General features: G+C 39.7%; 1 protein-coding gene across 1 annotated transcript in view; it reads left to right on the forward strand.

Moving 5' to 3' along the window:
* Positions 1–22,806, forward strand: part of SMCHD1 (structural maintenance of chromosomes flexible hinge domain containing 1) — a 159,359-nt gene extending 136,553 nt beyond the window's left edge. Inside the window, exons 46-48 of the mRNA XM_054723730.1 lie at positions 10,625–10,786; positions 13,135–13,249; positions 21,528–22,806. Of these exons, the coding sequence (XP_054579705.1) occupies positions 10,625–10,786; positions 13,135–13,249; positions 21,528–21,552 (302 nt within the window). The 3' untranslated portion in view covers positions 21,553–22,806. The remainder of the gene's footprint in view (positions 1–10,624; positions 10,787–13,134; positions 13,250–21,527) is intronic.
* Positions 22,807–24,894: the final 2,088 nt, after the last annotated feature.

A 24,894-nucleotide genomic window follows, 5' to 3' on the forward strand; every position in this document is an offset into this window, starting at 1 on the left:
TGTTAGAAATAAAATAAGCCCCTAAGCCAGGGGTCCCAGTAGAACACAAAATATTAAACATTTTGACTTTTATGTAGAAGGGTGTGTACACATGATCTGGACGTATGCACACTGACCTTCCTTGCCCTTGGTCCTAGGCAACCTGTAGCAGTGTATAGCTGCTGACTGCTAATATGGTAAGGCGTCTTCACTATTTTTATTTCTGGACTATTTCTTCTCTGTTCTGTGGGCCACTGCCTATTCTGTGGCTGGAACAGTTCTATCAGGTCCTCTCTGGGATCCGTTGTTGCAGGAATCTACATGGGCTTTTCTGGAAATATACAAACATATTCTCGACCAAAGGTTAATAAAGAAATCTTTTCTATAAATTAGACTTGGGATCCTTTTGATTTTTGTCTAAATGATTTTTCTTTGGCTTATTTTGACACTATAAGATTCTATGAGTGTCCCATTATTAGTATTATAAATGAAAATTAATATTTGAGTAAAAATTTTAAAGCAATTAAGGCTTGATGTAATTTACAGGATATTTCTTTTAATATATTATTCTATTAATCTCCTTTTTTGTATTATTATGAGGTTTTTGTAAAATTTTTTAATGTAGTCTTGATAATCTTTTATTTTTAATTTTTGTATAGAAATATGACTGCTTTGGATTTATTGTAAAGCAATTTTACTATGAGATGAACTATTAATAAAGTTTTGTTAATACTTTAGGAATAGTTTTTTGTCTAGTACAATTAAGTTTTTATGAATACTCATTTATTTTAATTAGCTAATTTAAATTAATCTGAAATAAAGCTTAATTTATTTATTAACTTGTCCTAGATTATGGACAATAAATGATATTAAGTTTCTGCTATTAATCTTTAATTTTATATAAAACTTATTAGAGAGGAAAAACATAAATTATTTACCTTAGTTTTAAAGGCTAAACATATAGGCTTTTAATTACAATTCTTACAATATTTGAAGGAAACCTCTTTATTTCCTTCTAGAATAATTTTTAGGCTATAGAGAGTTTTATTTAAGAATCTTTGTCTTTCTTTTTATAACACGTAACCTGTAGTGCTGTAATTTGAAGTTCAAGCCTATAGGCGACTAGCTAGCTATATTACAAGTACTTTTACAGTAAGGCTGACTACTAATTTACCTTTAAATTTAATATTTTAATAATAATTTTAGTTTATATTGTAAATATTAATGCAAAGGATTATTTGCATCTTTGAGAAGGCTCTAAGCATTCCTGGTGTTAAGCTGGATTTAGATATAGGGCAGTTGCTGCCAGCCAAGTCTGTCTGTTGCCTGGGTCCTGATATGAGCTGGGCCAAGTCTCTGTTTGTTGCCTGGGTCCCGATCTGGGCTGGGCATGGGAAGCGCGAAGCAGCCATGGGGCAGGAGACCTCCCTCAGAAGGGGCAAGTGTTCTGGCCCCTGTAATGTTGGGGGGGTGAGGACCTGTGCCCTACCTCTGTTGATCCCCAAGTTCTCTCCTGATGGCCCCTCTGCGACTGTGCCTGTCTTAGGTTGTTCCTTCCCTGAGGAATCTTACCAGTCTCTGGCTAACCAGCCATCCTCCAGAGCCAAGCAGGGTGATGTGAGGTTCAGTTCTGTCTCTTTGGTAGCCTATGCCCCCGTGGCCTCTATACCCAGGACCTGCCTTGGGATCCCCTTGCCTGCTGGCGGGGCCCCGGTATTGATCACAGATCTTGAGGAACCCAAGTTTCTTCTCCAGGGAGGGCCCAGCTCACACCATTGGGCAAGAGACAGATCCATGGGACCAGCCACTATGAGGCTTCAACTTCAGTATGAACAGAAAGCACAGGCAACAGCTGTGGGAGAGTCCCTCATGGCAAAAAGGGCAAGAGAGGCCAATATAGAATGCTCAACTGCCTTCCCAAGAGGCCTCAACTCCTTTTTTAAAATTGTTGCCAAACATTCAAAGAATTAGTCTGTAAGTTTGTTTGGGATAAATGAACAATATGCTGTTGTAAAATATTAAAAATTATAATGACATTGTAGAATAACATCATGTAAGGATATTCTTAGCTCTAGGCTATGGTAATTCAATTTCAAACTGGCTGTTAATTTCTTTTTGTATAGACAAGGTCTTAGTTATATTTTTTATCTTAGAGGCTAAAACTTTTATAATATTTAAAAATTATCTATTCTTATTTGTTAAGGCTTTCTATGTAACTTCAAGTATATTAGATCTGTTTTAAAAGATTTCCTTTGAGAAGAGAGAATAAATTTCTTGTATTACTCTGGGGCCTTGGAGCTTTCCAAGTATCTCTGTTAAAACCTTGAAATTTTAACATGGAAAAAAAACCATCAAACATATATATATATATATACATATGTGTATATGTGTGTGTGTGTGTGTGTGTGTGTGTGTGTGTGTGTTTTAAATATTTAATATTTTTATAATTATCTTAAGATATTAATTAGATTTTAAACTGTTATTAGAGAAAATACAACATTTTATTTTCTCAAAAATAAGTTCTTATGCTTTAGGTATTTAATTACCACAACTATATAATTTCTCCTAATTTAATATGTACTTTAAACTTTTAGAGCTTGTAAGTTAAATATTTTTAGTAGTTCTTAGATTAATAACACTTTATATTTCTAAGAAAAATACAAGACATAATTAATTAATAGCTTTAATTCTGTTCTCTAGATTTTTCTCATGAGGCAAATTTAAACTTTACTTTTTATTTGCTAGTAGCTCTGGAAACTAGGTTTGGTTTATTCGAATGTAAATTACTACATTTTTCAAAGATGATTCCTGGTAGGAAACTAGATTACCTGTATGCTGGGGGAAGGGCGTCTACGCCTTCCTCTATTAACAAAGGGCGTAGCCAGTGACCTGGGCTACTTAGATCTTTATAATTAATACTAGTAGCCCATTTGCAGGAAGAATCCTGCAAGCAGCTGCTGCGGCCTCGTGCGCTGCCGCTGCCGCCGCCATTGCAGCCACCGTGCCTGCACCTGCGGGCCGCTGCCATCTACCCTGCTCCACTCCGCCCCACCCCCCCCCACCCCACCCGGGCTTTCCCTCTGGCAGCCACCTTGCTTTCTGCTTTTCCTCCCTCTTCTAAGTTGTCTTCAGTCTTCACTCCTCCCTCCCTCGGCGTATGCAAATTAACCGTCATCTTTGCACACAACCTGATTGGTTGGTGGGCATGGCTTTGGCTGGTGGGCGTGGCTTGGGCATAGCGAAGATGCGGTCAATTTGCATATTACTATTTTATTAGGTAGGATGTTATTTAGCTATATTGTAACAATTTTTGAGATTTAAATCCAGTTGTAATTATTTTAACCTTTTGCACTTGGATGTCGAGTGTGACTGGACACGGTTAGCATCGGTAGCAGCTCTTTTTATACTCTTTGAATGTATCAATAATTTGAAATATAAAAAAATCCAAATAAATAAGTTTGTATGAAAAGAAACTCCAGTTTTTTATTCTACTGCCGTGCTTTGTAAAATCTGGGGTAATTAAAAAATTAAATCCCGAGTAGAATAAAGGAATTGAGAAAAAAGCAGGCGAGTGCAAAGGGTTAAGATATTTACTTTGGATAAATTCTATGAGAGACAAATTTATTTAACCCTTTGCACTCACTTGCTTTTTTCTCGATTCCTTTATTCTACTCGGGATTTAATTTTTTAAATACCCCAGATTTTATAAAGCACGGCAGTAGAATAAAAAACTGGAGTTTCTTTTCATACAAACTTATTTATTTGGATTTTTTTATATTTCAAATTATTGATACATTCAATACAATTCGACATATGAGCTGCTACCGATGCTAACCTCGTCGAGTCACACTCGACATCCGAGTGCAAAAGGTTAAAAGTTTACTTTTTAATAAGGTTTATTAGCATTTTAAAAACTACTCTTTATTATGGAAATGCGAATCCTGTTGCTGGAATTAGCTTGAATTTCTTTCAAGAAGACTTTTTCGCCATTTTTCTTAGGAAAAAGAACCAGTTCTGGGTTTTTAATTTTCTATAGCTTTTGCAGAGGGATTCTAGCTGAAGACAATCTAAATGTCCAAAATCGGACTATGCGCACATTCTGTCTTACAGCTAAGTTCTCTCCCCATGAGTACAGAAATTCCAGACACCTTTCTAAATTTTTAAGACTTTATCATGGCAAGAAAGAAATTTTTTAATTTAACATACTAGGAGAGTGGGCTTCTATATTGGATCGCCACGGGTCTCTCCCTTCCCCCACATCCTGCTTACTTCAGGGGAAGCATCAGCAACAGATCTGGCCGAATTTCTTTTCATGCTTAAAAGATAGACAGATCTCAAATTTTTTTTCATTTTTTTTCTCTTTCTGAAGTAATAACTAACACCCAATTTGGTCAAGATTTGCATTTCTCTGCGAGTTCTCTTATAATTTTTAAATGTAACCTTAAGTAATCTCATTGTGGGAGAGCAGATAGCCCTGCCCTCTTCTGCCACCCCTGAATCTCTCCACACCAGAGGCGGCTTCAGCAGTGGAGTTTCACTTACTACATATCTCAAATTTCAAACACAAACTAAGACTCTAATTTGAACAAGAAACCACATTATTTTATGATCATGATCACATAGACTTTAACATTTGCCTCTAAAGGACACTTTCACTTTGTCCCATGCGTTACTCCCGACTATCAAGAAATTGCTCCTCCCTTACCTTAACAAGTGCACTCTTTATCCGGAGGAGTTCCTCACCATCTGCTTCCCAAGTCCTCAGGTCCCTGTTCAGGTGCCAATTGTCAGGGCCAGCCTGATGGTTGAACCGGGCTGCGGTAGGGAGGTGGGAATTGAGAAAAGAAAGAAAGATAGGAGAGCAGGATCGGGAGGACTGCAGGTAGCCATTGACCGACTGCAGCAGCTTTATTAACTGCACTAGCGTTCCTGTTGCAGGAAAAATCCTGCAATAGGGTTTTCTGCTGCACTCTACCCCGCCCCGCCTCTGCTCCTCCCTTGTCCCCCGGCCCGCCTTCTCCACCAGCCCGCCCTGCTCTCCTTCCTTCTCCCACGGCCCCGCCTCCGCTCCTCCCTTGTCCCCCGGCCCGCCTTCTCCGCCAGCCCGCCCCGCTCTCCTTCCTTAGCCCCCGGCCCCGCCTCCACTCCTCCCTTCTCCTCCCCCCGGCTTGCTTGCTTCTCCGCAGCTTTGCTCCTTTCTGCAGCTCTTGGCTTCTTTCTACGCTGTCTTGATATGCAAATTAGATGCCATCTTTGTTGGGGTAATTTGCATACTCGTCCTGATTGGTTGATGGGCGTGGCTTGGGCGTAGCGAAGGTGCGGTCAGTTTGCATATTTGTCTGTTATTAGGTAGGATAATGCTTTTTATACACAAAACACTGAATAGGAGGTCTGTCAAGAGGAATGTATTCTTTGTTCCTCTTAATCTCTAAGGGAGAGACAGAGCAGAAGGACAAATTCTCGGTATAGCAAATCTCAGTAAATAGTTACAGACTTCTTGGCAAGCCATGAAAGGTTGCTCTCATTCTACTGATAACCGCCATCCAAACAAACCTGGGGAAACTATGTGGGTAGAGGACTGAGCCTTGCTAGTCCCTTCAGGTGCAAGGACGGTGTCAGCTTACACCTGGTCTCCAACAATGTATAGTTCAGTAGTATTAAGTACATTCACATTGTTGTACAACCCATCTTCAAACCTTGAAACTGAAATTCTGTACCCATTAACCCTTTGCACTCGCTTGCTTTTTTCTCAATTCCTTTATTCTACTTGGGATTTAATTTTTTAAATACCCCAGATTTTACAAAGCGCGGCAGTAGAATAAAAAACTGGAGTTTCTTTTCATACAAACTTATTTATTTGGATTTTTTTATATTTCAAGTTATTGATACATTCAAAGATGGTAACCGCGTCAAGTCACACTCAACATCCGAGTGCAAAAGGTTAAACAGCTGCTCATCTTATCCCTTGCCCCGGTGTCCTGACAGCTACTAGGGTTTCTTTTCTGTGAATTCGAGTATTCTAGGCCCATTATATAAGTGGACTCAGACAGTATTTGTCCTTTTGTGCCTGGCTTATTTCACTTAGCTTAATGCCTTTCAGGTGCATCCACTTTATAGCATATGTCAGAAAACCCTTTCTTTTTAGGGTTGAGTAATATTCTGTTGTGTGTATATACCATATTTTGTTCTTAACTTTAATTAAAGCGTGATAAACATACAGAAACATGTACATTTCATAAACATACTGCTTAATAAATTTTCGCAAGATGAACAACCCCCCTCTTCAGAGAATAACAACTTTCTTAACTTAAAATAGCATAGATTAGTTTTGTTCATTTTTGTACCTTATGTGAATGGAATCATGCATTGCATATTCTTTTGTGTGTCTGGCTTTCTTCACTCTATACTGTGTGCATAATTGTAGCTCATTTACATTGCAGGATTGTATTTCATTGTGTAAATATACCATAGCTCATTTCTTTATTCCATTGTTGAGGAATTTGGATAGTATTCAGTTTTTCATTATTACTTCAGCCCCCAGCGATTTTGGAATAGTAGTTGGGAAACATAGTGGGAAGAAGTTGTTTTATATTCTTTTATGAGATGGTTAGTCAGGTGCAGCTATAACAGGAGAAAGAGAAGACTCTGGAAAAGTTTATGACACAAGTCCTAGAGACAGAAGTCACCACACACCATGCAGGGCCACATGGGAAAACTCCCATGTGGTTAAGAGTCAGAAGACAGGAAGGAGAATGCTGAGGCCACCGCCTTTATGGGAGTTTCTGAGGGAGAGCCACACACCACAGAATGAGCCATTCCAATGAGCTTTGGGTTATAGGCGTAGTCTCTAGCTAGTTGCCTGGTAACTGGCCGTGAGATGATAAGGCAGAAGAATATTGGGTTTTGGTGTGCACAGGCCAGATAGAGGAGGTTTGGCTCTGGATTAGTTACATATCAAAGGTATGCTGGGCCCTTTGCTATCTTCAATTATTGGCTAACTCTGGGAGGGGCAGTCTGCTTCCCAGCCAGAAAGGTTTTTAAAGATGTCAAAATATCATAATATATAGAAAATTAAAATGATACACAATACAGAGGTCCATTACTTCAATTTATGATGCCATTGAATGCTTACAAAAATCTTCTTTGTAGACAATAAATGAACATCTAAACGAACGGTAAGAAGTTGGTGGGGGCAGGGAAGCAGAGAATCGACATAAAAAAACCTCAACCCTTATCACTCTAGCACTACAGTTTATGCAGTGTTCCCAAACAAAAAGAATTACCTGTGGTTCTTTAAAATATACAAGTGCCATACAAACAGAATTTCCAGTTTACCTGGGTACCTGGATATCAGTATAACCATAAGGCACTATCTGTAGACTTTAGGGAAGAAAAGATTGTAATTAAAGATTTGTGTGCTCTATTGGTTGTTTATATATGTAAGGTTGACAGATAATATAAGGACTTTAGAAATATAACAGATACTTAATCCTTTTGGATATATATTTCAAAGATACATTCCATATACAGACTAATGATCCTTTCTAATAATAGACAAATATGCAAATTGACCATACCTCCGACACACCCACAAGCCACACCCACTATCCAATCAGAGCGAGTATGCAAATTAACCCAAACCAAGATGGCTATAGCCACAGAGAGCAAGGTTTCCTAGGTAAAAGAGGAAGCCAAGCTTTCTGCCAGCCTTGCAGGCCTAAGCCTCCACTCAAGCTACAAAGTTTCAATTATAGAAGGTAAACAAATTCAAACAAATGGCGGCAGAATGGAGCTTGAGAGAGCAGGCCAGGGTTGCCGCCGGCAACAGGGGAAGCAAAGCTTTCCACACACCCTGGCCGGGCCCACCCGCTTAAGGCAACAAAGTTTCAATTATAACCCCAACACAAATGGCTGTGGGCCTCAGAGGGAGCCCCAGGCTTGGCTCTGCTCCAGGCTACAAAGTTTCAATTGTAGAAGGAAAATAAATTCCAGATACCAGGGCCTCCGCTTGCGTTGCCAGGGGATGTGGCCCACCTGCAAACCACCACAGGCCCCTCGCTTAGGCCACCCCACGCCCCAAGGGAACCCCACCCTGATCAGGGACACCCTTCAGGGCAAACCAGCTGGCCCCCACCCCTGTACCAGGCCTCTATCCTATCTAATAAAAGAGTACTATGCAGATTGATCATCACTGCAACACACAATATAGCTGCCCCATGTGGTCAAAGATCCTGCCCCCATGTGGACACAAGATGGCCACCACAAGATGGCCAGTAGGAGAGGGCAGTTGGGAGGCACCCAGCCTACAAGGGAGGGCAGTTGAGAAGAACCAGGCCTGCAAGGGAGGGCAGTTGGAGGTGATCAACCCTGCAGGAGAGGGCAGTTAGGGGTAACCAGGCCAGCAGAGGAGGGAACTTGGGGGCAAACAGGCTGGCAGCAGAGTGGTTAGGGGTTGATCAGGCTGGCAGGCAGAAGCGGTTAGGGGCAATCAGGAAGGCAGGCAGGCAAGCAGTTGGGAGCCAGCGTCCTGGATTGTGAGAGGGATGTCCGACTGCCCGTTTAGGCCTGATCCCAGGGATCGGGCCTAAACGGGCAGTCGGACATCCCTTGAGGGGTCCCATATTGGAAAGGGTACAGTCTGGGCTGAGGGACAACCCCCCTCCGTGCACGAATTTTGTGCACGGGGCCTCTGGTTCAACAATAAAAATTCAAATATTTGAGAAACACTTTTTAAAAATCAAACGAAACAGTTTAAGATTACTGGTGTGTACAAAGTACTTTTCGTTGTAAGCAATAGCAGCCATCCTTGACCACTTGAAGCAAGAAGGGAATGTATTAGAAGGAAACTGGAAGCAATCACAGATTCAAAGAAGATTGACAACAGACAAGACAAAACCAGAAATGGCTCTGAGACTTTCAGCAGCCTTGAGTTCCTTTCACCTTCACCCTGTAGTGCATCTTTTAACACTACTCAGATTCTACAACTCCTAGGAGTGAGATTTTCCCTCCTGAATCAACCAGCATAGTAAAGACCAGATAAAACAGAGCTTTGAGGATCCTCCTTCTAGTGTATCATAGGATGTTTGCAGAGAAAAAACAATTTTCAATTACACTATTTTCACAAAAATTGTACTAACACAATTACAAGCAGAGTGTCTTCAAATAATTTTGCTACACAGTGTTTTGCATTATAGTATTTAATATGAAATAACAGCAAATCAGAGCAAAAAACAGAAGGAAGAAATGAATATTTACATGTTACAAAATAAGATGATTGAAAATAAGACCTTGAGTAACATGTAAATACATTAATTTCTTTAATTGAAAAGCAGACACTTAGCCCTGGCCGGTGTGGCTCAGATGTTTGTAGCATTGTTCTGTGCACCAAAAGGTGGCGTTTGATTCCTGGTCAGGGCACACACCCAGGTTGCGGGTTCCATCCCCCATCGTGGCATGTTCGAAAGGCCAGCCTATAAATGTTTCTCTCTCATTCATTCATATTCTCACTCTCTCTCTCTCTCTTTCTCTCTCTCTCTCCCCCCCCCTCCCTCCCTTACTCTCCCCTCCCTCTTCTCCTCTTCTTCCTCTCTAAAATCAATTTGAAAAAGTAAAGAGACTATCACCCAACTCTTAAATAATATCTTTCACAGTTTTATATGTAAACTACTTCATTCTCATGAATATGGGTCCTTTTTGTGTTTGCCAGACATTAAATATTTTAGGGTTTGTGAGCCAAGAGGCAAAATCAAGGGTAGTATGAAGGTATTTATATAACCATTTAGAATATAACCATTTAAAATTGTATAAAGCATTCTTGGCCCGTGGACTGTAGTTTGCTGACCCCTGGACTAGAGTGTAGTCACTGTATTTAATATTTAGTATCAAGTAAATCATACAGACAGACGATTAATAGTCTCAAATTTGAATAATTTAATACATTTAGTTTAACTTATTTTAAATTGAATTTATTGGGGTGACATTGGTTCACAAAACAATACAGGTTTTAAGTATACAACTCAATGAAGCATCATCTACAGACTGCATCGTACACCCATTGCCCCAAACAAAAACTCTTTCCATTCCCCTTCCCCCCTCCTCTGCCTTTGCCCACTCCATCTAGCCTTCACCCCCCTCTCCTTCTGGCTATCACCACATTATTGTCTGTGTTGCACTGCATTTTAAGAAAAGTAATATAAGGAAAGTTAAAATTTTAAAAAAAATAACTATTTTATCAAAATTGCATCTTTGAAAGCTGTGTTTAAGGTAACAGTCATGTCTGTTAGGAACAGGGATTTTCTAACAGTGCTGCCTTTAATGCATTTGCATCTCTCCTCAAATTTGTCTATATGGAGTTAGATTAGATACTTTACAGAGCACTTTAATGTAGAAAACTCCTTACACAGAAATAAATTTATTAAAGTCAAGCAATTGAAGAAAATTAAAATTTAGTAGGCTAATAGTTTTGTGTCAGGTCTAAAGTGTGCTTTTTTATTTCATTTGTTTACATTGAATGTTTTGTGGCTTTAAAAATAGTTCTCACATGTTACTGTAACATAGTACCCAATGTTGCTAATTCTTCTTTCCTAAAACTCTAATTTCATATGATATCAGTAGTTTTAATCAAATGCCTTTGGTTTCTTTGCAGATCTTCTTCAACAGTATCGTAATGCTCTGGACAAGTTGAACAGTTTGACCAAGGAACTTAACAGTGAATTAGAGTACCTGCAATCTCCTGAAATGAAGAAGAAAAAACAAGAACTTGATGAACGAGAGAAAACTCTGAAACTAATGGAGCAACAGCTTCTAAGTATGTGCTTACTTTTTTTTTTTAATTTAATCTTTATTGTTCAGTTTATTACAATTGTTTCTCTTTTTCCCCCATAGCTCCCCTCCACCCTGTTCCCATCCCACCCTCTGCCCTTACTCCCCCGCACTGTCCTCATACATAGGTGTACAATTTTTGTCCACTCTCTTCCCAAACCCCCCACACCACTTTCCCCCTGAGAATTGTCAGTCCACTCCCTTTCTATGCCCCTGATTCTATTATATTCACCAGTTTATTCTGTTCATCAGATTTTTTTATTCACTTGATTTTTAGATTCACTTGTTGATAGATATGTATTTGTTGTTCATAATTTTTATCTTTACCTTTTTCTTCTTCCTCTTCTTAAAAAATACCTTTCATATAATACTGGTTTGGTGTTGATGAACTCCTTTAGCTTTTTCTTATCTGTGAAGCTCTTTATCTGCCCTTCAATTCTGAATGATAGCTTTGCTGGGTAGAGTAATCTTGGTTGTAGGTTCCTGCTATTCATCACTTTGAATATTTCTTGCCTCTCCCATCTGGCCTGCATGGTTTCTGTTGAGAAATCAGCTGACAATCGTACGGGTGCTCCCTTGTAGATAATTAACTGTTTTTCTCTTGCTGCTTTTAATATTCTCTTTGTCTTTTGCTCTTGGCATTTTAATTATGATGTGTCTTTGCCAGGGCCAGCCCAGTCTCCAACATGTCTTGGTGTGGTCCTCTTTGGATTCCTTTTGTTTGGGGTTCTGTGTGCTTCCTGGACTTGTAAGTCTATTTCTTTCATCAGGTGGGGGAAATTTTCGTTCATTATTTTTTCAAATAGATTTTCAGCATCTTGCTCTCTCTCTTCTGTTACCCCCATAATTCTGATGTTGGTTCGCTTGAAGTTGTCCCAGAGGCTTCTTACACTATCTTCAACTTTCTGAATTCTCTTCTCTTCTTGCTTCTCTGGAGGAGTGTCCTTGGCCTCTTTGTATTCCAACTCTCTGAGTTGATTCTTGCGATCCTCTAGTCTGCTGTTGGGTCTCTGTATAATATTTTTTATCTCAGTCGGTGTATGTTTAATTTCTAGTTGGTCCTTTTTCATATCCTCGAGGGTCTCATTGAATTTATCGGCCTTTTCCATGAAATTCTTGAAAAACCTTATAACCATGGTTTTGAACTCTATGTCCAGTCGCTTGTTCTCCTCCATTTCTTTGGTTTGTGATCTGTTTCCTTGCCTCCTCATTTTCGCTGCTTCCCTGAGTTGGTAGGGTAGCTTTGTGTACTAGATGTCCTATTGGTTCAATGGGTCAGCTTCCCAGTTACTTGAGGTGGACACTCTTGGTGTACCCTTGTGTACTGTGTGTCCCCCAGCAGGAGGTACAGCAAGAACTAGTTTTCTCCTCCTTTGCTTGGGCGGTTTTGGAGCAGTCTGACTGGAGCTGCAGTTTATTTGGTTAAGTTGCCACAGAACAGGCCATTTATATGCAAAAGCCGCTGTGTGGAGCCTGGGAGGGTTTGTAGAATGTGCGGGGCGGGGTCTCAGGGTGTCACTAGGCTAGGGCGTGGCAAACAGCGATGGCTGGCATCGGCAGTCTCTGCCTTTCCGCGTTTCCAAGTCCCAGCACCCCGCGCTCCAGTGCAATAAAACAATGATTGCTGGGCACACCTCTGCAAAAAAGTCACTCTCACTTTCCGACCCGATGGCCAAGAGTCCAGCTTCTCCCCGTAGGTGTCTGGGTCCCCCGCGTGTCCCCAGAAACTGGAGTTCAGAGTGATCGGTAGCTTGTCTCCCTTCGGTTTGAAGAAAAGCCGTGCGCCCATTCGCCCGCCGCCAGCCCACTTCGCGCGACTCCGTACCTCAGCTCTCCAGCGTTTGTGCTCCTTTCTCTTCTTAGATGTAAATCTACCATTCAGCCAGCTTTCCCATGGTTCTGGGTGGTAGACGTTTTGTCTTTTAGTTTTATTTTTGAAATTGTTGTACGAGGCAGCAGATTAGTTGTTTAACCATGCTGCCATCTTGGTTCCTCCCTGTATTCATTCTTTTTATATAAATTAAGATGTATTTGCTTTTCTTTTATATATATTTTTATATATTTTTATTTTATTTTATTTTTTTTATTGATTTCAGAGAGGAAGAGAGAAGGAGAGAGAGACAGAAATATCAATGATGAGAATCATTGATCAGCTGCCTCCTGCACGCCCCCTACTGGGGATCAAGCCTGCAACCTGAGCATGTGCCCTTGACTGGAATTGAACCCGGGACCCTTCAGTCCGCAGGCCAACACTGAACCAAACCAGCTAGGGCTGTATTTGCTTTTCTTGCTTACAATTCCAGTCTTCTAAAAGTTAATTTTCTACCTTTATAGGTGTGACTCCCATGCGTAAGTGCAGTGATTCATTATTTCATCCAACAAAGCTTGAAATGACAGATTGTCCAAATCCTCCTAAAAGAATGAGAAGAGAAGTTACAAGACAAAATAGGTGAGTCTATTTATGACCTGAGAGTTATCATTGGTTAGTTATTCAAAACTCTTGTCTCATGATACTTTAAAAAATAGTGTGAGTTTATTTCTAATTTCCCCCTTGAGCTGGAATTAGCATTTTTTTAATTGAACTAAGTGATGGATAATGAAAGAAGACATAACCATTATATTCTTCTAGGATACTCCAGTTTTCTAAATAATGTTTGCTAATTATTTGGAAAGTTTAATAGTTTATTTTTATATGTTAAAATTTAATGTTAAGATTTAAGTTGCTCTTCTCTTGTTTGGCTTAACTTTCAAAAAACTGCATTCTGCGTCATAGGATCAGCAACTTGATAAGTATAGAATATGTAAAACCATTTTACAATTACTTATTTTAAAATTGCATATAATGTTTGGTTTAGAAAATCATATATCATTTAGATAGCTCACCAAAAAACCAACAAAGCCATCTGCAACCTAACTCAATGGTAAGAAAACTATCACACAGAAGGATACCATGGTACAAGAGTTTCTTGTACATTATTTCAAAAAGTTTTAATATAGCCTTTAATATAGTTTTAATTTTCCTGTAAACATGTCTCATATTGACCTTAGAGGAGGAGTTCCTTTGAGACTGTGGTATTTGGAATTGGTATCCATGCCCTTTATATTGTGTAGGGGAGTGGGGTCCCCTCAGCCCAGCCAGGACCCTCTCCAATCCGGGACACCTCAGGGGATGTCTGACTGCTGGTTTCGGCCCAATCCCAGGGATCGGGCCAAAACCAGCAGTCGGACATCCCTCTCACAATCCGGAACCATTGGCTCCTTACTGCACACCTGCCTGCCTGCCTGATTGCGCCTAACTACCCCCCCACCATCAGCCTGATCACCCTTAATCTCCTCTGCCTTCCATCCTGATTGCCCCTAACTGCCCCCCCTGCTGGCCTTGTCACCCCCAATTGTGCCCCTCTGCAGGCCTGGTCACCCCCAACTGCCCCCCCCACCGGCTTGGTCACCCCTCACTGTCCCCCCTCTGCTGGCCTGGTTGCCCCCAACTGCCCCCCCTGCCAGCCTGGTCACCCCCAACTGTCCCCCCTGCCAGCCTGGTCACCCCCAACTGTCCCTCCTGCTGGCCTGGTCACCCCCAACTGCCCCCCCTGCTGGCCTGGTCGCCCCTAACTGACCCCCTCTGCTGGCCTGGTCACCCCACACAGCCTGCTGGTCAGTCGTTTGGTTGTCCCTCACTAATCCCCCTGCCGGCCTGGTTGCCCCATGCAGCCTGCTGGTCAGTCGTTTTGGTCATCCTTGCTAACCCCCTGCTGGCCTTGTCGCCACACACAGCCTGCTGTTCGGTTGTTACTGTGAGGGCATCGTGACCAATTTGCATATTACCTTTTTATTAGTATAGACTAGAGGCCCGGTGCACGAAATTTGTGCACGGGGGGGGGAGGATGTGGGGGGTGTCCCTCAAGCCAGCCTGCACCGTCTCCAACCTGGGACCCCTCGAGGGATGTCTGACTGCCCGTTTAGGCCCGATCCTGGTGGGATCAGGCTTAAACGGGCAGTCGGACATCCATCTCACAATCCAGGACTGCTGGCTCCCAACTGCTCACCTATCTGCCTTCCTGATTGCCCCTAACCGCTTCTGCCTGCCAGCCTGAACACCCACTATCCACTCCCCTGCCAGCCTGATTGATGCCTAACTGCTCCCCTGCCGGCGTGTTTGCCCCTAACTGCCCTCCCCTGCAGGCCTGGTCCCCCCATCTGCTCTCCCCTGCAGGCCTGGGTCCCACCCAACTGTCCTTCCCTGCAGGTCCCTTCCCAACTTCCCTCCTCTGCTGACCTGGTTACCCCTAATTGCCCTCCCCTGCAGGCTTGATTGCCCACAAATGCCCTCCCCTGCTGGCCATCTTGTGCCAGCCATCTTGTGTCCACATGGGGGCAGGATCTTTGACTACATGGAGGCATCCAACTTGTGTGTTGGAGTGATGGTCAATCTGCATATTACTCTTTTATTAGATAGGATAGAGGCCTGGTGCATGGGTGGGGGCCAGCTGGTTTGCCCTGAAGGGTATCCCGGATCAGGGTGGGGGTTCCCTTGGGGTGTGGCGTGGCCTGGGTGAAGGGCCTGTGGTGGTTTTCAGGCCAGCCACACCCCCTAGCAACCCAAGCAGAGGCCCTGGTATCTGGGATTTATGTATTTTCTATAATTGAAATTTTGTAGCCTGGAGCGGAGCCAAGCCTGCTGCTCACTCAGTGGCTGGCAGCCATTTCTTTTGGGGTTTGTATATCTTCTATAATTGAAACTTCGTAGCCTGGAGCGGAGGCCTAGGCCAGCCAGAGCTGCTGAAGCTTTGCTTCCTCCATTGCCGGGGGCAACCCTTGCCTTCTGCTCTTTCCAGCTCAGTTGCTGCCGCCATTTCTGTTTGGATTTGTTTACCTTCTGTAATTGAAACTTTGTAGCCTTGAGTGGAGGCTTAGGCCGGCAACGGCAGGCGGAAAGCTTGGCTTCCTTTGTTACCAGGAAAACCCAAGCCTCCCTCCTGCTCTCTGTGGCTGTAGCCATCTTGGTTGGGTTTATTTGCATATTTGCTCCTGATTGGCTTGTGGGCGTGGCTTGTGGGTGTAGCGGAGTTAGGGTCAATTTGCATATTACTCTTTTATTAGATAGGATAATCTACATTTATGCAGTAAATGTTGGAATGCTCGTTGTGTGCTATATACTGCTAGGTGAATAAAAGTGGGGTGCATGGTAGGAATTTAATTCATTCCATATAAAAGGTGCCTTAAGGCATTAGAGCTTAAATCTCTCACAAATTTGAGGAAAGCTCAATTTAACAAGTGTACAGGAAATAGGGGGACTTTAGGAACAAGTTAAATGATACCACAGGAAGCAGTCAACCAAATCCAGAATTTCAAGTTTAGGACATTGTACAGGAAAGATGACTGCTTTTGCCAATAAATCAATGATGTAAAAGTAGGATGAACTGTTTGTTGTAGAATGAAAGTGATTGAAAGATAAAACAATCAAATGTAGTATGTAACCCTTTTTTGGATCTGGATTTGAATCTTTAAAATGTCAGCTTTGAAAAGATTTGGAGAAATTTTAATATCATTTGGATATTGGTTATATTAAGAAATTATTAATTTTATATATATACTAGAGGCCTGGTGCACAGAATTCCTGCACTGGTCGGGGCATGGCCTGGGGCAGTGGTCGGCATACCGCGGCTCACGAGCCACATGCGGCTCTTTGGCCCCTTGAGTGTTCTAACGCCACTTCTTCAAAATAGACTTGCCCAGGCCGAAAACCCACTTCTGCACATGGGCCACGAAGTTTCAATCGCACTGTACGTGCGCTCCCGCACGTGGTATTTTGTGGAAGAGCCACACTCAAGGGGCCAAAGAGCCTCATGTGGCTCTCAAGCCACGGTTAGCCGACCACTGGCCTGGGGGATCGTCCTGCTGTGGGAGCACCGCTTATCCCAGTCAGCTGACCAGCTGCTTCCACTGTGGGAGCACACTGACCACCAGCGGGCAGCTCCTGCATTGAGCATCTGCCCCCTAGTGGTCAGTGCATGTTGTAGTGACTGGTCAAATGGTTGTTCTTGTCATTCCATCATTCAGTTGCTGGGCTTTTATTATATAGGATAAAAACATCATGGTATTTACATTAAAATATATATTAGAAATATGGCCTTGGCGGGTATGGAAAAGTGGTTAGAGTGTTGGGTCTTAGGCACATACCTTGACTGTACATTCAACCCACAGCCCCAGTCAGGGCGTGTACAGGACTCAATCAATCGATGTGTCTCTCTCACATCAGTGTTCCTCTCTTTCTCTTTCTCTCTTTCTCTCTCGCTCTCTCTCTCTCTCTCTCTCTCTCTCTCTCTCTCTCTCTCTTCCTCTCTCTTCCCTCACCTCCTTCTCCTCTTTCCTTCCTCCTTTCCTTCCTCCCATGCTCTCTAAAAATCAATGGTAAAAGTATCTTCCAATGAGGATTAACAAAACAAAAAAAGAAATGTGTACTGAAGTATTTATCAGTTAAATAATATGCCTGGGATGTACTCTAAAATACTACAGGAGGAAAAATATGTAACTATCAAAATAGATTGAACAAAGTATTATAATTACTGAAGCTTTTTTTATGAAGTTCCCCATAATTTTTAAATGAGTGTTTTATTAAAGATGGGGAGTGTTTTTCCAGTTTTCTAAGAGGCCAGTGAAGAAATTCCTGCTGAGTAGTTTTAAACTAAAGTACTTAATATTGAAGCTTCATCTGAGCCTCAGCACTGAATTAGCCAAGACCTTACAGTTACAGCACTTCTACCGATGTCACTGGTTTGGATCTTGTTAATTAAGATTTTGTAGCAATTCAGAGGTGGTATGGGCTAAAGTTTTTTAGTTTATCATTATGTTGTTAGTAATAGTACTGTCATTTACAATGTCATACATTATATAAATCAAACGAACAGTAAAGATTGTGTTGTACTATAATGTGAGCCACACGTGCGATTTGAAATTTTCTAGGAGTCATGTTAAAAAGAAACTGAGATTAATTTTAATAATAGGTCTTACTGAATCTAGTATATAAAATATTATCATTGTAACATGTAAACAGCATGAAAAAATTACTGTTGAGGTATTTTAAATCCTTTTTTTTCTCATACAAAGTCCTTAAAATTTTGAAGACAACAATTCTCTATTAGGATTAGCTACAATACAAGTACTCAAGCCACATGTGGCTAGTGGCTACCAGATTGGACAGCACAAGTATAGAAAGAGCTTATGGTGAAATTTTGTATCCTATGCATCCTCACCTTATCCCATTCGCTAGAGGCAATGTTTATTTTAACTGTTTAATTTTAGTTATTCTGTTGTTGCCTCCATTTTTTAAATATACGTATGTCTGTCTTATCAGCTTTCAGACAGTACAGCTCACCCAACCTGGTGTGGAGGTTTGTCTTACCTGCCCACCTAATGACTTGTGGACTGAAATGTTCTGAATTATTTTAGATTTTTTTTCTCTATCGTGATTATTTTGTTATACCAAATCCTCCCTGCTTTTTTCAAAGGTAGAGAACAGTAAACCACATACATTATTCTGGCTTTGTAAGCAATTAGTACTAAGCAAATCTGGGTGCTCGGATTACATTTCCTTCTCTATAAAATTCTAGGTCACCAGTCAGTATTCCAAACATCAGAATCAAATAAATCTTCCATACTGGATCATTTCTTAAAATCATGTGAAATTTTAATCCAATTCTTATTTAGACAGTTTCTTGGATGTTACTAATTTTTTTCTGGAGTTTCTAATTTCCTTTCTTACCCCTACCCCTTCTATTTGTCTTGATCACATACTCTTCCTACATAGTACTAAGTATGTAGGCCTCCTGGGCCTTCCTTGGCCACTCTCTTGGGTTGAATCCACTGTGTCTTGGAATCCTTGTCTTTCTCGCTTATAACTTTCTTAGGAGAAGTTTATCCAAAGAAACTCAGCCCTTGCACATCTGAAAATGTCTTCATTCTGCCTTAACATTTGACTGAAGTTTTTTCTGGTGATAAGATAGAAACAAGGCTAGAATATAGTAGAGAAGGAGGGACTGGGAAAAACTGTAGAGACAAGGGCAGAGACAAAAGAGGGATGGGAGAAGCTGGAAAAGGAGAGGAAACCACAGCCTAGAATATGCCAGATGTTCAAACCAAAACTGAAAGCTCTGTTCCCTTGTTTCCAGGCATTACAGCTGCACCAGGAAGTTAGATAACAGGGATAATTATTTACTTAAATGTTGGTATATTGGTTTTAGGTATACACGTTGATGGCACCCTAGAGGTTTGTCCAGTGTTGGCATTTCAGGAGCTAACAACCTGATAGTTGGCTCTCCAGCCACACACTTAAAGCAATGCCTGCTGAACCACTGACCCTGCTCTGACCTGGCCCACTTTAAATTTCCACTCAGAAAGGAGATTTGATGGGCAAATGGTTCTGTTTTTATAACAGGAGAAGAAATCCAGCCCAGCAGCACAATACTCTTTCTTAAATCCTGTATGATAAAAGCGTAGTATGCAAATTGTCCCCTCAACCGGGAGTTCAGTGTGTGGGGCTGGCCAAGGGAAGGGAGGGAGTCTCCAGCCTGCGGCAGCAGCAGGCAGCTGGGAGAAGGGAGGGAGTACCCGGCTGGCAGCTGGCAGCCGCTAGGAACCCTACCAGTTCATGAATTTTGTGCACTGGACCTCTAGTCTACACTAATAAAAGAGTAAGATGCAAATTGACTGTACGCAATGCCCACCAGCCAATCAGGAGTGAGTATGCAAATTAACCCAACAAAGTTAGCGGGTTAATTTGCATACATAGGTGCCGAGTGGCCGGGGGCAGGGCCTCTGGACAGCATGGGAAGGCGGAAAGGCAGCTCCAGGCCAGAGGGAAAATGCAACTCCAGCCGGAGTGAAGGCAGTGCCAGCAGCCAGGGGAAGGAAGGCCCATTTTTGCATGAATCTTTGTGCATTGGGCCTCTAGTATAATCATAAAACCAAGAATTGTCATGCATGTGCATGTGAGAGAAAAATAGCAAAACCAACCAGAGGAGATAATTTAACCTAACTTTTTAAATTTTGTAATTTTTAATAAGATCGCAGAAAGAGTTATAGTCACAAAACTCAAGAGGGTATTAGGAGATATAGATAGTACAAGATTATAGATTATTAATACTGTTGCTGAAATTAAAAATTCAAAGGACTAAAGTCAAAGAAACTTCCTACCCAAAAAAAATATGTGAAGAGAAAGGAGGGGACATAGAGAATCTGTTCAGACTAAGGAATCCTAGGAAGAAGAAAATGTAGAAGAAAAAATATGTGGAAGAGAATTTTCCAGGGATGAAGGAAAGGGTGCATTGAATGCCCTGCCTAATGACTTATTCTAAAGAGGCTCAAAGATAATTGATAGTAAAATTTTAGAACATCAAGGAAAGGTGGAAGAGTGTAAATTTTCTCAGAGAGTGAAAGGGAGAACCATATTATCAGTGCAGACACCAAAACCAACACCAAAAGGTCGCCATTATTGTTTAGCTTTGTGTTGGCAGTGTTAGAAGTTTTAGGTTGAAAATTTGGTGTATTCTAGCCTATGGCTTTCTCCTCTTTTGCATCTTGTTTATCTTTGGGAAATTTAAAATCACTCTCAATTTCCATTTAAAATTTAAATTTCATAAGTTTCTATATAAAACTTAAATTAGTGTTTAGTAATTTTCTCATACACAGTGTTGGCCTATACTCCATAAATTTTGGACTAAGCCCACACTATCTCAAAAACATTAAAGCATTTGAGCAGCATCTTACTGTTGAAATAGTGATATATTTCATCCATATAATCAGGAACAAATTAAATAGTAGGAAATAGCAACAAAATGTGTGTGTATGTTTTTATTTATATTTGTATATGTGTATTACATAGTTATATATTTATTATAAGCTTTTATAGTTATTACATACCATATTTCATCAACTTTAAGATGTTATTAATTATAAGAGAAATGTTATAGAAACTTTTGTGAACATTAAAGAAAAACACTGAATATTAACTCATGACATTCAAAGGTGGATTTCAGTGGACTTTACAGTCAACGAAATATACTTAGCACCATGGGATACTACATAGTAGACTCATTTTCTTTAATAGAGACTTCAGTTTTCTAATTCATTTTCTTACTCATAAAGATTACAAATTAGCTCTTTATAAAAAATGTGTATCTTTTTGGAAATAGAAGTTTAAGGAACTATCATTAAAAAATAAATTATTTAGATATACCTGAATAAAAACATCTGCATAGATTTATATGCAAGGTATTCACTATGTTCATCTCTATGTAAATAGAAATATAGGTATTTGTTCGTGTTTTTTCTTTTTGCTTGTCTTTATAACTTTTGTAATGAGCATTATAATTGTTAATTTTTTAATTTATAATTTCATTTAAGGAAAAGGAGGATAAGTAAGTGAAAATCTTCAGATTTGGTGTCTGAGATACACCATTGTAAAGAACTATGGTACAAATTACCCCTTCTATATATGTTTGCTGCTTTTATTTTAAGGCTTTTTTACTTTTTTTTTTTTTTAGCATACATGTCAAAGAAGTGATTATGTACAAGGACTTAATTAAATCTGTTTATACGAAGAATTATCATAATAGCCCAAATATCCTGTATGGATATTTAACCATACAGGTCTAATGAGGGAGTTTGGGAAAGGAAAACTTAGATTCATATAATTTATTATGGTTTTTTTCTCTTTCCATTATGACCAGGACTGTAACCAAAACAAATGTGTGAAAGGTGACAGAGAAGCGGGGACCTGTGGTCTCAGTGAGAATGCCCTGCCTTCGGCAGCTCTGTTTCAGAAGACTAAGGAGGTGATTTACCAGACTGAATACCTATGGGGACAGTACAAGCACCTGGGCATTCATTTCCATGTCTGTCCAGATGGGACTGGAAGCAGCCATTCAATTTTATGACTCTTACTGGATGATATGCATTTTCTGTAATTATTCCAGTCCACATGCCCTTTGGTTGTCATTATCTTGCAAGTGTGTCAGTGGAAAATGTGCAAATATGGCAGTGACTGTAAAACTGGCACATAGCATTGATTAATCCTGAAGAAAAGTTTATGAATTATTTTTCAATATGATTACAATGAATTTACTAGAACTATTTCTTGGAAACAAACCTTTTTATTACTTTTGTGTAAATTTATTTAACAAAACTGTTTTGTTGGTTGTGCCTAAGGAAAGTTCCAGAGGTTAGGTATTTAATTTTAAATATGTGAGGAAACTCTTAATGAAGATTTCAAAATAAAAGAAGAAAAAGCACCAGGTATCTGGGAATTCAAATGTTAAAATACATGAACAAAAATATTAACTACATGAGTGAACTTGTGACAGCAGTAGCATTTTAAATTTCTGAAGACTTTACCCTTGTATATATAAAATAGGCCACAGCATCCATTTTTATAAGTATTGTTTGATTCTATTAATACTAGATTATATAGTCTCAGCCTTAATTCTACATTTGCATTTTTTTGTAATTTTTTATTACTATTTTTAAAGAGTTAAAGAAGTTGTACACTTCCACATCAATGCAATAAGGCCCTGCTAGAAAGTTGCTTCCAACACATCTGAATTGTGTATTAAAGCTAACATGTCAATATATATGTCTTTGTATAAGTCCAGTTGTATTGTTCTGTAAAGTTACTTTGTAAGGAAATACTTTTGGTACAGTTTTGTGTCCCAGGAAATGTGTATTTTTAATCCTTTCTAAATACACAGTGAGGTTAATAACTGGTGGTTTTCCTATTGAATAGATTTTTTTTTTTCATTGAAAGCTTTCTAAAAGTTATTACCTTAGTAAAAGCTATTACAATGTTAACCTGTCTTTATAATTGGAAGTCATTTAACTGTTTTGCTTAACAGACAAATAAAATGGCAATAATAGAATTAGCTAAAGGAAAGATTGGATTCCTTTTAAGTGAAACTTGTTCTTATTTGTTCTTAAATATTAGTGCTAAAGACATCAAAGTCCCATGTTATACTTTTGCTTCTCTGACTTGGTTATTTACAATTATTTTAAATGGGTGGGATTAATTCAATTATATTTTTAGTATAAATTTTCAAATATTTTTTAGTAAAAAGTTACCATTTTTATGCTGTTAAAATGACTTTTCAGTTATATCTGATAAACATTTTCATGGAATCATCTTTTCCCCTTCATTGTTACAGAATTATATTTATAAAATTATTTTCATACATGTTAAGATGCTTTATTTTGCATGCCTGTTGAACATAATACCTGTTTTGACTTACAAAAGAGGATACAGTCATTCCTTGGTATCCACGGAGAATTGGTTACAAGATTCCCTGCTGATACCATAATCCATGACCACTCAAGTTCTTTATATAAAATTTTGTAGTATTTGTATATAACCTACACACATCCTCACTTATACTTTAAATCTCTAGATTATATTACAATACTTAATGCTATGTAAATAGTTTTTATACTGTATTGTTAGTGAATAATGACAAGGGAAAATGTTTGTATATGTTCAGTACAGTTGCATGTCAACAAAAACATAACTTTAAATAGACTTTAAAAAGAAAAATGTTAAAATAAAGAGGGGACATTTTATAATGATAAAGGGGTCAGTCCATCAGAATATAAACATAAACATGTGTACCTAATAACAGAACCAAAATACATGAAGCACAAACTGACAGAAAGTAAGAAAACCAACAATAATAGTTGGAGACTGTGCCCCATTTTCCTTTACTTTTTTTTTTTTTTCTTTTTAATTCTTACCTGAGGATTTGTTTGTTTGTTTTCATTGATTCTAGAGATAGAGGAAGAGAGAGAGAGAGAGAGAGAGAGAGAGAGAGAGAGAGAGAGAGACAGACAGACAGACAGACATTGATGTGAGAAACATCAACCGGTTGCCTCCCATATGCAACCCAATTGGGATTGAACACAAAATCTTGATATGTGCCCTGACCAGAAATCAAACCAAAACAACCCTTTGTGCAGAGGACGACACTCTAACCTCTGTGCCACACCGACAAGGACCTTTTGCTTTATTTTTATTTTTATTTTTTAGTTACAGTTATGATACAATACTATATTAGTGTCAGATGTACAACATAGTAATTAGACATTTATAACTTGCAAAATGATCCATTTTTATTTTTTACGTGTATTTGTCCAGTTTTCCTCACCGTTTTTGAAGATACTGTCTTTGCCCCATTGTATATTCTTGCTTCCTTTGTCATAGATTAATTGACCATGTAGATATGGGTTTATTTTTGGACTCTCTGTTCTGTTCCATTGATCTATGTATCAGTTTTTGTGCCAGTACCATGCTGTTTTAATTACTATAGCTTTGTACTATAGTTTCACATCAGTGATACCTCCAACTTTATTCTTTCTCAAAATTACTTTGACTATTCAGGGTCTTTACCTTTCATATAAATTTTAGGATTATTTTTTCTAGCTCTGTGAAAAATGTTATTGGTATTTTGATAGGGATTGCATTAAATATGTAGATTGCTTTGGGTAGTATGGAAATTTTAATGATGTCAGTTTCTCCTACCCATGAGCACTGTATTTCCATTTATTTGTATCTTCAGATTCTTGATTCAGTGTTTAATAGTTTTCTGAGTCCAGGTCTTTTACTTCCTTGGTTAAATTTATTTCTAGGTATTTTATTATTTTTGATGCAATTGTAAATGGAATTGCTTTTTAAATTTCTCTTTCTAGTTAGTTTGTTATTGATGTATAAAAATGCAGCTTAGTCCAGCTGGTGTGGCTCAGTGGTTGAGCATCAACCTGTGGACCAGGAGGTTCAATTCCCAGTCAGGGCACATGCCTGGGTTGCGGGCTTGACCCCAAGTAGGGGGCATGCAGGAGGCAGCTGATCAATGATTCTCATCATTGATGTTTCTATATTTCCCTCTCCCTTCCTCTCTGAAATCAATAAAAATATATTTTTTTAAAATGCAACTGATATCTCTCCCTAGTCGGTTTGGCTAAGTGGTTAGAGTGTTGGCCCTCAGACTAAATGGTCTCGGATTCGTTTTTGATCAAGGGCACGTATCTTGGGTGCAGGCTTGATTCCTGGGCCCAGTT

This window comes from Eptesicus fuscus, chromosome 12 (genome assembly GCF_027574615.1).
Source record: "Eptesicus fuscus isolate TK198812 chromosome 12, DD_ASM_mEF_20220401, whole genome shotgun sequence".
Classification (NCBI taxonomy): Eukaryota; Metazoa; Chordata; class Mammalia; order Chiroptera; family Vespertilionidae; genus Eptesicus; species Eptesicus fuscus.